The following is a 12,736-nucleotide window of genomic DNA, read 5'->3' as shown; positions in this document are numbered from 1 at the left end:
GCAGAGAAGGGGCCTCGGTGTGACCACACCAGGATTCCTATGGGACAAGCAGAGTCAGTCAAGGGGAGGAGAGAGAGTGGGGAGTGACCGGAGGGACCACTAGCCCATCCTGTGACGAGTCATCACTCGCTCAGAATTGCTCCATCACTCCGGCAATCAATGGGACCTGGAGTCTCTGTGAACCGAGAGGGAGGGGACTAGAAGGTGTGGATGAGGACTGGGAAGTAGCCTGGGCTTTAACTGGGAAGAGAGCAGCAGTGCCCCCAGCCCAGGGAGGTTCGGCCCAGCACCCAGCCTGCTGGGGCGATGCCTACCCTGCCTCTGGTAATACAGCTATTACTGGAGAAACCCTAGCACTTGAGCTCCAGGATTAAGCCCCACCAGGGCCAATGGGGCCCCCCCAAAGAAGTGCCATGACCCCCAAGGCTCTCTCTCTCCAGCACGATCACAAAACCAAGATCAAAAGAAGTGGCCCTTCACGAATGAATCCTGAACTCCGCGCTCACGTCAAACAAGAGAAAATAAGGACAAGCTGATGGACACAGGGTTCCAAGAAGCAGCCAAGTCAACCTGTTTCAGAGTCGTCAACGCACCCCTCATCCCCCAGGACCTGCGGAAGGACCTGTGGGAGGCAGACGGATGACCGGAGTTCGCCCTTGGCTGTGCCTGGGAGGAAAGCAGGCCACAGGGATGCTGACGGAGCAAAGACAAAGAGGCCGTCGCTTTTAGAATCCAGCTCTGTGTCTCTTGTCTATGCAGGAGTCAAATTTCCCTGAGTTCGGCAGTATTTCTCCACCCTCCCTCCACTTCTCCGAAATGACACAACGGTAAGAACAAAAGAGGGCCAGAACAGGCTGCATCTGATCTGGACAGGCCTGGGGCTGGCCACAGGTACAGCCCCGCAACCCCAAGGGTTTAAGCAACTCCAGGAACCTAAGCTAATTTCCACTTGGACTGATGCAACTGCACGGCGACAAGACTGCCACATACAGGACTGTCGTGTGACGCCAGATGACCTCCGTCCAGGGGCCTGGCGACCTCCACCAGCAGAGGGTCTGGATGCAGCTGGCGCCCATGGCGAGGGGCTCCTTCACCCACCACCAGCAAATCCCTGACAACTGTTCGCCCATTAAACTTAGAGGAGGCTCTGCCCAACAGCTGTGTGGACTCCTGCCTCCAAAGGGTGGGGCCTGGAGCCATCTGCTGTTCCCCACACCCCACCCCTGCCTGCCTGCTGGGCTCCCAGACGTGTCCATCTCCCGGGTGGGGAGCAGCGGGGAGGTATGACTTGCAGGGGTGGGCAAGGGCCTCCTCGAGACTCAAGTTCCCATTCTTCAGGCGCGAGCCTGGGCACCTGTGGACAGTCGTGTTTCAGATCCGGCCAGACAGCGGTCTGCAGACTAGAGGGGCAAAGTTCCTTTCCCCATGAAGATGTCCAGGGGGGCCAGGAAAACAGACCAGACCCGTCCCCAGTCCGAAGCCTCCTGCTGACTTCTGAGTCTCCTCTCTCTCCTGGTTTCCTTTCCACTTCTCTTAACTGCCCTCCTCAGTCTCTGTCACGGCTCCTTGTGTCCAACTAGAGCAGAAAACCCTGGGATGTCATCCTTGAAACCATGGCCACCCCTAACGCCCACCGCCCGCAAGTTTCTATTTCCAGCGAGGACCCTCCTCCTGAGCGCCACAGTCTAATACACGACCCGATGCCCCACAGGCACCTCAAATTCAACACGTCCAAATCGGAACTCACCTCCCCGTAACTCTGACCCTCCTGTGTCAGTCCTCCCCGTGGACGGTGGCATTACTATCCGATCACTCAATTTGCCAAACCAGAAATGCAGAGTCATGGCCTCTCTCCTCTAGCTCCGCACATATGAGTCCCCGCGTGGGGCTGAGGACATGTCCAACTCCCCTCCTCGACCTTCACGGCTCCGTCTGAGTTCAGGTCTGCGCCCGAGTCTCTCACCTTCCTCCAGTCCATCTTCCACAGATGGTCGACTCATCCAGAAACCTGTACTCGTGGACTTCCTTCTGCATCAACGCCGGCTAATTCTCAGTCCCTGAGATCTTCTGAAACTGTCCCCTCAAAGCCATCCCCATGGCCAAGATCACAGTTCAAGCACCGCCATCCCCCTGAGAGAACGGTTCCTCACTGGCTTCGCAGATGCAGTCTCACCTTCCCCGGCTGCCCTTCTATCTGCCCCAAGAACTGTCTCTCCAGAGTGCACGCTCATCATGTTCTGTCTCTGCTCCAGAGATTTCGGCAGGGCTGCTCACTGTCTTTGGAAAAAGTCACCCTTCTCAGCACGGCACTCAAGGACCTACCTGTCCTAACCTGGGGCCACCTCTCGAGCTCATGTCTGGCTGCATTCCCTTGGCCAGTTCACCCAAGCCGTCCGTCCCGGGATGGGGAATTTCTCTGCTTTTCTACCAGATCACGTTCTACTGCTGCCACCACTAAGAAGTCAAGGGTCATCACGGTTATCCTGGATCGTATTTCCCCTCCGGCTGAGGAGCCAGGCGCCTAGGGGAAAACAGAATGGAAAGTGTGAAGTGTCCAGACCCTGGTTTCAGCCTTATGTCCTGTAGGGTCAGGACACTGCCACCAGGCAGTCCGCATGGTGGACTGCCCCTCCACAGTCCACGCTGAGAATCTTCCTGCAGATGGGTTTGAGTAATCCCATGGGCGTGTCCTTCCTGTTGCAATGCCAGGTAAATGCAAAAAAAATAATGACACATGCTCTCGCTAGTCCCCCCGAAGCTAGACTTCTCCTCGCGACTAACGCGGTCTGGCCTGGGAGCCAGCCTCGAAGCAGGCTTCAGCTCACAGGTTACACTGAAGATGGCCAAGCAGCCGAGCTCTGATTTGGTTCAAGTCCAGATGGTGAAAGTTCAAGAGAACCACCAGCGGAGCTTGACAGTTTCCTCCACGCAGATGACCAGCATCATCTCTGAGGACCTAGGATGTGAAAGGCACAACCAGCCCAGAGTGATGCTACCATCTACAGAGCACATTTAAACTCACATCCCTTAAAGGATACATGCCCAGGATGACAGCTTCAAGGCATTTGATAGGCAGGGACTCCCGAGTCATTTCTTTCGCTGTTTCCATTAACCTGTAGGGTAGAGCACAAGGAAGGATCTCAGGTTCCTTTAATTATGCAGTTGGTCTGTGTGTCAGCCCACAAGTCTCCACGCTAGGCCCAGCATGCAGGAATACGGAGGGAAAGGGGAGAAGTGGCCTTGCTGCTAAGTAGCTTCAGTCATGTCCGACTCTGTGCGACCCCAGAGACAGCAGCCCACCAGGCTTCCCCGTCCCTGGGATTCTCCAGGCAAGAACACTGGAGTGGGTTGCCATTTCCTTCTCCAATGCATGAAAGTGAAAAGTGAAAGTGAAGTCGCTCAGTCTTGTCCGACTCTTAGCGACCCCATGGACTGCAGCCTACCAGGCTCCTCTGTCCATGGATTTTCCAGCCAAGAGTACTGGAGTAGGGTGCCATTGCCTTCTCCAAAGTGGCCTTGCACGAGGCTGGAAAAGTACTTGGCAGAACTAAAATTCCTAAATTCTCCACTCCTCTCTCCAAGAGGTAGTTTTGGGAGGTTGTGTGCATGCATGCTAAGTCACTTCAGTCATGTCCGACTCTTTGTGATCCCAAGGACTGTAACCCACCAGGCTCTTCTCTCTGTCCATGGGGATTCTCCAGGCAAGAATACTGGAGTGGGTTGTCATACCCTCTTTCAGGGGATCTTGCCAAACCAGGGATTGAACCCGGGTCTCCTGCATTGGTAGGCGGGTTCTTTACCACCAGCGCCACCTGGGAAACCCTTTGTGAGGTTAGTGCCCCTAATCCACAGTACCCTCCCACTAACCCAGGACAAGGGATGTTACAAGGGAGCAAGTAAAAAAGGCCACATAAAACAAATTTCATATGCCTCCCCCATCCCTGAGTTAGTCTCCACCACTGAGCTTGGCTGTCCAGAGTGGCTGACACCTCAGTCTCACCTCCACCCTGGTCCTGGGGCAGCCCCACCCTCACCCCTTATGGACCAGAATGTTTGAGCACTGGGATCAAGGACCAAGAGTGGGAGAGAAAGATGACAGCTCTTAGACAGAAGCACAGTCTCCTGGTCCATAGACCATGCACCACTTACCCACTCAGCGGTCTCATCTTCCTAATTTCAAAGAACTGGGTCCCTGTATGATTGTATCTGTGTGAAGTATGTAAAGGGAAAGTGACAGAAAACTCCAAAGGTCCCAGTAATCCAACAGAGGAAGCTATGTTTGATGTCTCGAAGGGATGAGGGAGTCAGGGCTTTCTAGGTGTCCAGCAGCCAGAATATCACCAACAGCATCTTCCTCCTCACTGACCTGCCCTGGAGGCCCCAAAGCACCCTGGAACTTCAGACTAGCTCTTTTCAATATTCTCTGTGTTTTGTTGACTACATGTCTTAATTCACCTACTAAACTACAATCTCTTTGAGAGTTGGGACTGTTTCTCTACCATCTTTGTATCACCCTAAAGCATGGCACAAGTCCAACATATTCCAGTTAGCAAAACGTATTAAATATGAGGGATAAGTGAATGGCTGGGTGGACGGATGGATGCATAAGTGGGTGGATGCAAGGAAGGCAAGAAGAATGGGGTTGACAGAAGAGTGGTTAGGTGGGACTTGCCTGGATATTCTTAGATCCAACATGCCACAACCAAAGATCCTGTGGCCAAAACTAAGAACAGGCACAGACAAATAAATCATAAAATAAATACTAAAAACCAGAAGACAGGATAGGTGGATGGATGAATGAAAGGTTGGCTGGCTGGCTGCAGACAGAAGGGTAGGTTGATGGCTGGATGGCTGGATGGATGGAAGGGTGAGGCATGGAGGCCAGGTAGATGGCAGCAGAGTTTCTCAAGAGCAAACTGACTGCAGCAGGGTTTTCTGGGGAGACATCTCTTCCATGTCCCGTCTGACTGACACTGGCATGGATTATTAAATCTGAGGAGACTGACACCATTACCCCACAGGGGTTTAGCTGGTTGCCCACAAGGTTTCAGAGATCTGCAAGCCCACATGAGCTCATTTGGAAGGGGACCAGAGATTCTCTCATAGCAGGCTCTCTTGATACTGGATCTTGATTTTTTCTGAACCTAAAGAAAAGTTAATTTCTGTTTCTCTTTTTTGCCTCCAACAAAATCCTACAGAAAAAAGTACGTATTGGGAAGGTGCCAATGAAGCCTGAACCCGTAGCCCAGGAGCGGAGTATGAGGTTAGATGCGTGCCCCTACAATGGTACAGGCAGCTGCAGAGGGAGGCAATGATCACCTCAAGGCATTGCACACCCTCCCAAGAAGGGCTGGGATTCCTGTCTTGGCAAAGACGTGCTTGGCCCCTAGGACAAGAGCGTGTTTAACAACCTCCTGGAGAGTCTGTGATAAGCAGGTTCTGGGCTCCACCTCTGGCGATTCTGATTTCAGGCCATGGTCTTGGCCCCGGATGTTATTCAGTCACCCCATCTGGGACTGATGGGGGGTAGGGGGAGGCAGGTGATGGTTTTAAGAGGCTCAACTGTTGGGAAATTACCAGCATGAGCCATAAGAATAACCCGTAACAATAAAGGCCCCCTCAGCTTTTAAAAATATAATACACAAAACCCTGGAGGTAACAAGAAGATAAAGGGCTCCACAGTCTCGTTGTGAAATGGTTTTTCACTTTACCAAAGATTTCGTTCAAACAGTCCTGGTATATTTAAAGTGTTAGTCGCTTAGCCGTGTCCAACTCTTTGCAACCCCATGGACTGTAACCAGCCAGACTCCTCTGTCCATGGAATTCTCCAGGCAACAATACTGGAGCGGGTTGCTGTTCCCTTCTCCAGGGGATCTTCCAACCCAGGGATCAACCCGGGTCTCCTGCATTGCGGGCAGATTCTTTACCTTCTGGGCTTCCCTGGTGGTTCAGACAATAAAGAATCTGCCTGCAATGCGGGAGACCAGAGTTTGATCCCAGGGTCAGGAAGATCCCCTGGAGAAGAGAACAGCAACCCACTCCAGTATTCTGGCCTGGAGAATCCCATGGACTATAAAGTTCATGGGGTCGCAAAGAGTTGGACATGACTGAGCGACTTTCACTTTTTCACTTTCTTTACCTTTTTTTAGCCACCAGGGAAGAATGTAAAAGTAGAATGCAACAGGCAAAAGTTCTATTTATATGCCCAGATTTCTCTCCGTGCTTATATCTAATTTATACATCTAGTGCATAGAGTGAGACAAATCTATAATAAAAAAATAATTAAGAAAAAATTACCTGACCATCCTTTCTCAGTCCCTTACAGTTATCAGCCCTGAAAGTGGGCTGGGGAGGAGAACCTCCAAAAAACGGCTTCCTTCAGAGAGAGACCTCACCCTCACCCTCAGAAGGCTGCACCCCACACAACAGAGCTCAGGACTAGAGACTTCACTTCCCAGAATCCTGTGCAAGGCCAGCACTCCTGTTGGCCAAGGCTGTGAGGCTGACAGAAGGGAAGGCAGGATTCACCCTTTTGCATCCCCAGCTGAGACCCTGCACAGTCAGGGCTGGCCCCAAGCGGTCCCCAGGCCCTAGCACCAGTCCTTGAGTCCAGGACAAAGCACTAGGAAGGCCCGTGGAACTGCAAAATAAAAGGCTTGTCAGAGGGTAGAACAGGGAGGACACTCCAACGGCAAGGTGACCCGGAACCTGATCCCGGCAGCACGGGGCATGTTTTCGCTTCTCTGGCCCTCTCTGCAGTCACTGATCCAGGTCAGCGACCATCACAACGGGTCAGTGAAGAGAAAAATGAAAAAGCAGATCCTTCAGGACTGAGAGTGTGCTGCAGGGTTTATGGGAGAAAGAGCAGTTATATGTCAAGCACATGCAAACGGGCCCCCAAAATGCATTTCTCCCCAGGCTTATCCTCTTTAATCTCCAGCCAGATGATCCTTGTGAAGACCCTCTCCTAAGTAGAAGGGACCTGCTTAGTGGCTCAGTCGTGTCTGACTCTTTGTGACCCCAAGGACTGTGGCCCACCATGCTCCTCTGTTCATGGGATTTCCCAGGCAAGAATACTGGAGTGGGTTGCCATTTCCTCCTCCGGGGGACCTTCCCAACTCAGGGATCAAATCCAAGTGTCCTGTGTCTCCTGCATTGCAGGCAGATTCTTTACCTGTCAGGGAAGCCCCAAGTAGAAGTGGGGTGGGCAATTCTAAGTTCTAATTTCCATCACCTTCTGGAATGTTCTGTGAGGAGTCAGTCACATCCAGGAAAGCTCAGCTCTTGGGGCTCCAGGTGGACTCTGACAAGAGTTTATGCTTTTGGGCCAAAGGGAGCTCCCCACGCGAGTTCCCAATTCGGTGATCAGCACTGAATCAGACGGCCATCCCTGGGCTTGGGCTGTCAGCCTGAGCCTTGGAGGCTGGTGCTATCTTCTAATCCCTAATATTACTTTAGGATTCTACTGGGAAAATACCACGCAGGGAGGTCACAGTCTGTAAAGGAACTGAGAGGGGTCACCCAACCAAGGGGCCGTTCTCATCTGCTAGCGCCCTTCCCTTCAGGGCAAACACATAAGTCCACAGGACAGCTTCTTGCCCGTAGCAGAGAGGGGAGGCCTCTTGCGGGGCAGGCGGGACATGTGTGCAGTGCCCCGTGAAATCCTCTCTGCTAAGCTCTCTGTCTTTAGGGAGGAAGGACAGAGGTGAGCCGAGGCCTGACCTCATGGACCATGTGCTGGGGGCCAGGATGGCGGCAGGGAGCCCAACGCTGGCTGAGCCAAGATGCTCCCTGACTCACTCAGGCAGACAGCCCCTCCCTCTCACTGACATCGCTCTCAGCCCGGCTCCCGTCTGACCCCTATCCCGGATAAAGCACCAGCCGCGGCAAGGGGACCATCTGACCCGCCCCCTTGGTTCTTATACCGTAGCTCACGCAGGTGCTCAGAACTGATCTAATCCTGACTGCAGACACTCCTTAGATCAGAGGAGAAAAGAGAGCCACGGCTGGCTGGTCTGCACCCAGCTGGGAACTACAAGGCAACTTGGCTCTTCTTCAAACTCACGCGAAGTGGAGGGGACCCCAGCCCAGAGCCACACTCACTCATGCAGAGCAAGAGTACCAGGTGCGAAAGGCAGCACCGGATGGGCTTCTTGCTGATGATGCGTGGTCAGCATCAGGCCAAAAAGAGAGAGGAAAGAAAAGGAAGCAGAAGACTAGAGGGAAGAGAGAAAAGGAAGCTGGCATAGGAAGAAAGATGGAAGGAGCCAAGGATGACTGAGAGGGAGGAGGGAGAGAGAAGGAGGAGCAGTGCCCGCCCCTGGCCGCCCCTTGCCGGCTGCCCCACACCCTGCTTAAAGGGAGAGGGTCTGAGCTTAAAGGGAGAGGGTCTGAGCTTAAAGGGAGAGGGTCTGAGCATCACAGCGATGGCCCTCCAGTGTCACCCCTAGGCTCTCACATCACGGCGTCCCTCCGTCCCTGGCCTCATCAACCTCACACCGCATTTGCTGACCATCTGCGGACAGACAGGTCATCAGACTAATCACCATGCCCATCCCCTTGGCTGGGTCGTCTCCTCTGACCCCGGTCGGAAGGATACTGTAGTGTCTTCATGTAGTTCTGGATCGCCTGGAGCCAGTCTGGGATCGTCATTGACAGCCTGTAGTTTGGAACCTGGGGTATTGAAGGCTGCAGAGAAATAGACAGAGATGGTCGTATCAAGGAGATGCTGTGGAGCCCAGTGCCTCAGGGTGGACCAAGGGTCAGGACCACTGCAGAGCTGCTCCCAAGCTCAGCTGGCCACCCTGCCCCCGGCACCCATTCAACTGGTGCCTCCAGGATAAGGTCTCCCCAGACCAGTCAGTCCCCTGCCGACGTCCTCTGTGTTCCCTTGGCACACAGCCTGCCCTGGGTCGTCGCAAGGGCTCCCTACGGCTCTCTGCGTGTTGCGTGAACACGGCCCGTCTCCCTGCGGGAGCCTCCGCTCTTCTTGAGGCCAAGGGCTATGCCCTGTAGTGTCCCACCCTCCCCTCCCAGGCTGGAATGTTTCAAGGTGCTCCATTAATCCTCACACTTCGACTGCACGACGACACTTTTCTGCGTGGCTGGGGTAACCTGTGTTCTTCGCCAGGGCACCTCTGAATATAAGATGATGGTGCCCCAAAGGGAGGCAACATGGCTCTGCACCTAGCGTTTCTCCTCCACACCACCCCCTGCACTGCCTGTGGCACCCCTTCCCTGAATCTAGCCCCGAGCGGATTCGTAAGGATGCCCCTCTTGTCTCGACTCTTCCCAGGGATGGGCATCCCTTCCAACTCAGGAGCCGTCTTACCTTTTGACCCCTCCTGGCGGCCAGTCTCCCCTGCACTTCCTAATCTGCCTCTAGGTCAACACTGAGTGTCTGAAGGTCTTACCCTCCGCTGGGAAGAGAAGGGAGCAAAAGCACCCAGGACAGGCAAGTGGGAGGTAAGTGCCTCTTCTTAGGAACTTAGAGCTGAGACGGCGCTCAGCTCTGAGCCACCCTGCCAACCAGGCCAAGAGTGAAAATAAGCAAGTGCTTCTAATCCAGTCACTCCTGGGAAGAAAGGGGGCAGTTTCTCCTTTACTTTCCTTCTAACCTTGGCCTCTGGTGGGGAGACGCAGGGACAGGGCCTGCCAGCCCATGCGGGCTGGCAGCTCCGGCAGGAGGGAGAGGAGGCCTGCGTCGCTTAGGGAGGAGCAGAAGGGGCCACGGGTCAGATTAGTTCCACTCTCGAAGAAAACAGGTAAAGGGAGACCCTGGGGACGGAGTGCTTAGCTGATAGAGGGGAAGCCACTGGTGAAATAGAGGGGAAGCCACTGGTGAAGAGACTTGGGGGCAGAGCTGGACAGCCTGTGGGCACCAAAGCCAGACACGGCCCACGAAGGTCCCTGGTTCTGCCCCCAGCTCTGCAGGCTCAGGCCCTACATCCAAGCTGGAGGGCGCAGGGCCTCTGGGCCTGAAGCAGGAGGTTCTTCGAACTTCTACACCTTCCACTGCTTTTATTTAAAACAGAATTAGCCACACATCCTATTTCACAGCCAAGGTGCAGTGTGTGTGTGTGTGTGTGTGTGAGAGAGAGAGAGAGAGAAAAAGAAAATGTGAGACTGGGAGTGCACACGCTCACACAGCTGTTCTGCAAACATTTTGCTTACAACATATCAACTCAAATCACATTCCTGTCATGGAGAGTCATTTTTGGGAGCAAAATGTTCCCATCTGAACATTTGTTTACATGGTCCTCCCCACAACCCCCTGGGGGTCAAAATACGAAGCGTGTCCTTGTGTTTCTGCCCTAGCAAACACGGGGAAGCTTGTCCCTGGTTTTTTTTTTTTTTTGCAGTAACATCCACAGATCTACCCACACCCGGAATTCTGTGTAAGAAGGTGCCAGAGCTTTCATATAAAAGTGAGGAAGCAGGGGAGACGCGGACAACCATTTCTGTTGCGCCTCCTGTGTTTTGAGCTCTGGGCCAGGTACAAAGCGGGAGGTGGGACAGGCACCAAAAGGGCAGTGGCACAGTTCATGAAGCCATGGGCAGAAAGCGGGGTTGGTACCTAGTTAGTAGAAAAGCTGGCAAGCACGGGAAAACGCCCCACAGAGTCACCGGCCACCTGAGGGATCCCCAGAGGGACGTCCCTCGCCCAAAGCCCTGAGGAAGCCAGAGCCACTTGGTTCTGAGTCAGCTTTTGGGGCTGACCACCAAGTGATTTCAATGCCCCCAAGCCTGATGGAGCCCGCAAGGGCCGGATGCCGGGGGTGGGAGTCAGGGGGCAGCTGGTCCTCAGAATAGCAAGCCCAGTGGCGCCCAAGGGCTTTTCAAAACAGCTGCCCGCTTACCTCAGCCCCAGCTGAGAGCGAGTGCAGGAGCCTCGGCCACATTCCCCAAACCCCAGCTGGGGACTGCCGAGGGGATGAGGTCATCTGGCTGCAGCCCACCCTGCCGTCTGGGACAGCTGGCGGGGGGTTCAGGCTGGGTCAGCCTCCGGCCGCCCATGCCCCCACAGGCCAACGGACGGCAAACCAGGCAGGCTCCTTGCAGGGTAATTATGAGTCCCTGCTTTCTCACCTAACTGCTGTGGACCCTGGGCAAGCTGCCCCCACCGCTAAGCCTCCAGGTCCCTCTTGATAAAATAAGAAAGAATACCATCTACTTCAGACCTTCCAGGCTGGCGGTGAGGATTATATGACCTAATGTAAAAAGCAGGCAACTTGGGGCTCGGCGCATGGGGCTCTTTAAGTGTTAGCTGTGCTAATCATTATTCATCAACGGTGTGTTTTCAGGGGTCTGGACGGGGGGTGAGGAGTCTGAATGGTGTCCACTTTTCAGGAACTGGAAAACAGAATCAGCAGAGTTTGAGCCCCTGGAGGCTCAACTCAGGAGCATCACAGAGATGCCTTCTCAGCGTGAAGTAAGAGAATGAAAACGTCCATGTCCCCCTGTGGATACGTGGGGGCCATGCATTACTGTCTGTAATTCATGAAGAGTTCACACTTCGAAGAAGTTAATATAACTCTCTGGGCTTTCATGAAGAGAAAATGGCCCCAGGGACTTCCCTGGGGATCCAATGGCTAAGACTCTGTGCCCCCAAGGCAGGGGGCCTGGGTTCCATCCCTGGTCAGGGAACTAGACATCACATGCCACAGTTAAAGAGCCAGCAAGCCCCAACAAAAGACTGAAGATCCCAAGTGCCACAGTTAAGGCCTGGTGCAGCCTAAATAAATACGTGAATATTTTTAAAAAGAAAGAGATTCTGTAAAACAATTATCCTTCAATAAAAAAATAAATTAAAAAAAATAGTCTCTTTAAAGTATATGGTCAGGAAGATAATATAGGTAAGCTTACAATAAAAACAGGCACATTTGTATTTGCAAAAAAAGAAAATGGCCCAGATGGACACCCAAGTGTCCATCAACAGATAATGGGTGAACACAATGCACTACACAGGCCACGCATTCCTATGCAGCCTTAAAAGGAAGGGACATTCTGACACTTGCTATATAAGCCAGAACTTCAAAGACATGATGCTAAATGGAATAATCCAGTCACGAAAGGACAAACACCGAATGATCTCTCTTATATGAGGTTACTATGGCTGTCGAATTCATAGAGCCAAGGAGTAATAGAAGTGTGGTTGCCAGGGGCTGAGGGAGGGAAAAATAAGAACTCAGTGTTTAATGGGTACAGAGTTTTAGCCGAGGAAGAAGAAAAACTTCTGTAGACGGAAGGTGGTAGCGGTTGTACAACAATGTGAACCTACTTACAGTGTGAATTACATGAGTTAATATCCTTCATTCGTGAAGTTAATTGTAAGTACATGTGAACTTACATGTAACTAATGTAAGTAATTCATGTACTTAATTGTAAGTATAATGTGAACTGTACACTTAAAATGGTAAATAATATGTTCCCACAATTTTTTAAATGACCATGAAAAGACAGTTCACAAAGAAATGCAAATAGTGAATAAATATTTTTTAAATGTTCCAGTGCACAATTTAAGAATGAAAAATTAAAGCCACTGCAGAATATCATTTTTTGCCTCTCCAATAAAGAGAGATATCTTGACGTGTGGATACCCAGTCCTGGTAGGATGCTCTCCTGTGGCATGATGGGAAAATTAACTGGTACAGCCTTTTCATGAAAAGCCCGGGGAACACTCCTTTTTCTTCTCATCCTTGACTGGGGTCCTGAGAGTCTCTCCTGTTATTTTCCT

At 52.5% G+C, this 12,736-nt stretch overlaps 1 protein-coding gene across 2 annotated transcripts in view; it reads right to left on the bottom strand.

Moving 5' to 3' along the window:
- The window catches only part of VASH2 (vasohibin 2), a 40,979-nt gene that overhangs the window by 22,739 nt on the left and 5,504 nt on the right, over nucleotides 1-12,736 (bottom strand). Inside the window, exons 3-5 of one of the 2 annotated variants that reach the window (XM_086342353.1) lie at nucleotides 8,600-8,688; nucleotides 4,150-4,206; nucleotides 2,323-3,113 (exon numbers count right to left, since the gene is read on the bottom strand). In XM_086342353.1, the coding sequence (XP_086198479.1) occupies nucleotides 2,323-2,367 (45 nt within the window). In that variant the 5' untranslated portion in view covers nucleotides 2,368-3,113; nucleotides 4,150-4,206; nucleotides 8,600-8,688. The remainder of the gene's footprint in view (nucleotides 1-2,322; nucleotides 3,114-4,149; nucleotides 4,207-8,599; nucleotides 8,689-12,736) is intronic. The other variant, XM_086342352.1, reaches the window with a different exon arrangement.

The sequence above is a fragment of the Bos grunniens genome, chromosome 16 (genome assembly GCF_055505025.1).
Source record: "Bos grunniens cultivar Pamir isolate PY7600 chromosome 16, Bosgru_T2T1.0, whole genome shotgun sequence".
NCBI classification, from domain to species: domain Eukaryota; kingdom Metazoa; phylum Chordata; class Mammalia; order Artiodactyla; family Bovidae; genus Bos; species Bos grunniens.
The sequence above is the reverse complement of the archived record's forward strand: the minus strand, read 5'-3'. Positions and strand labels throughout refer to the sequence as shown.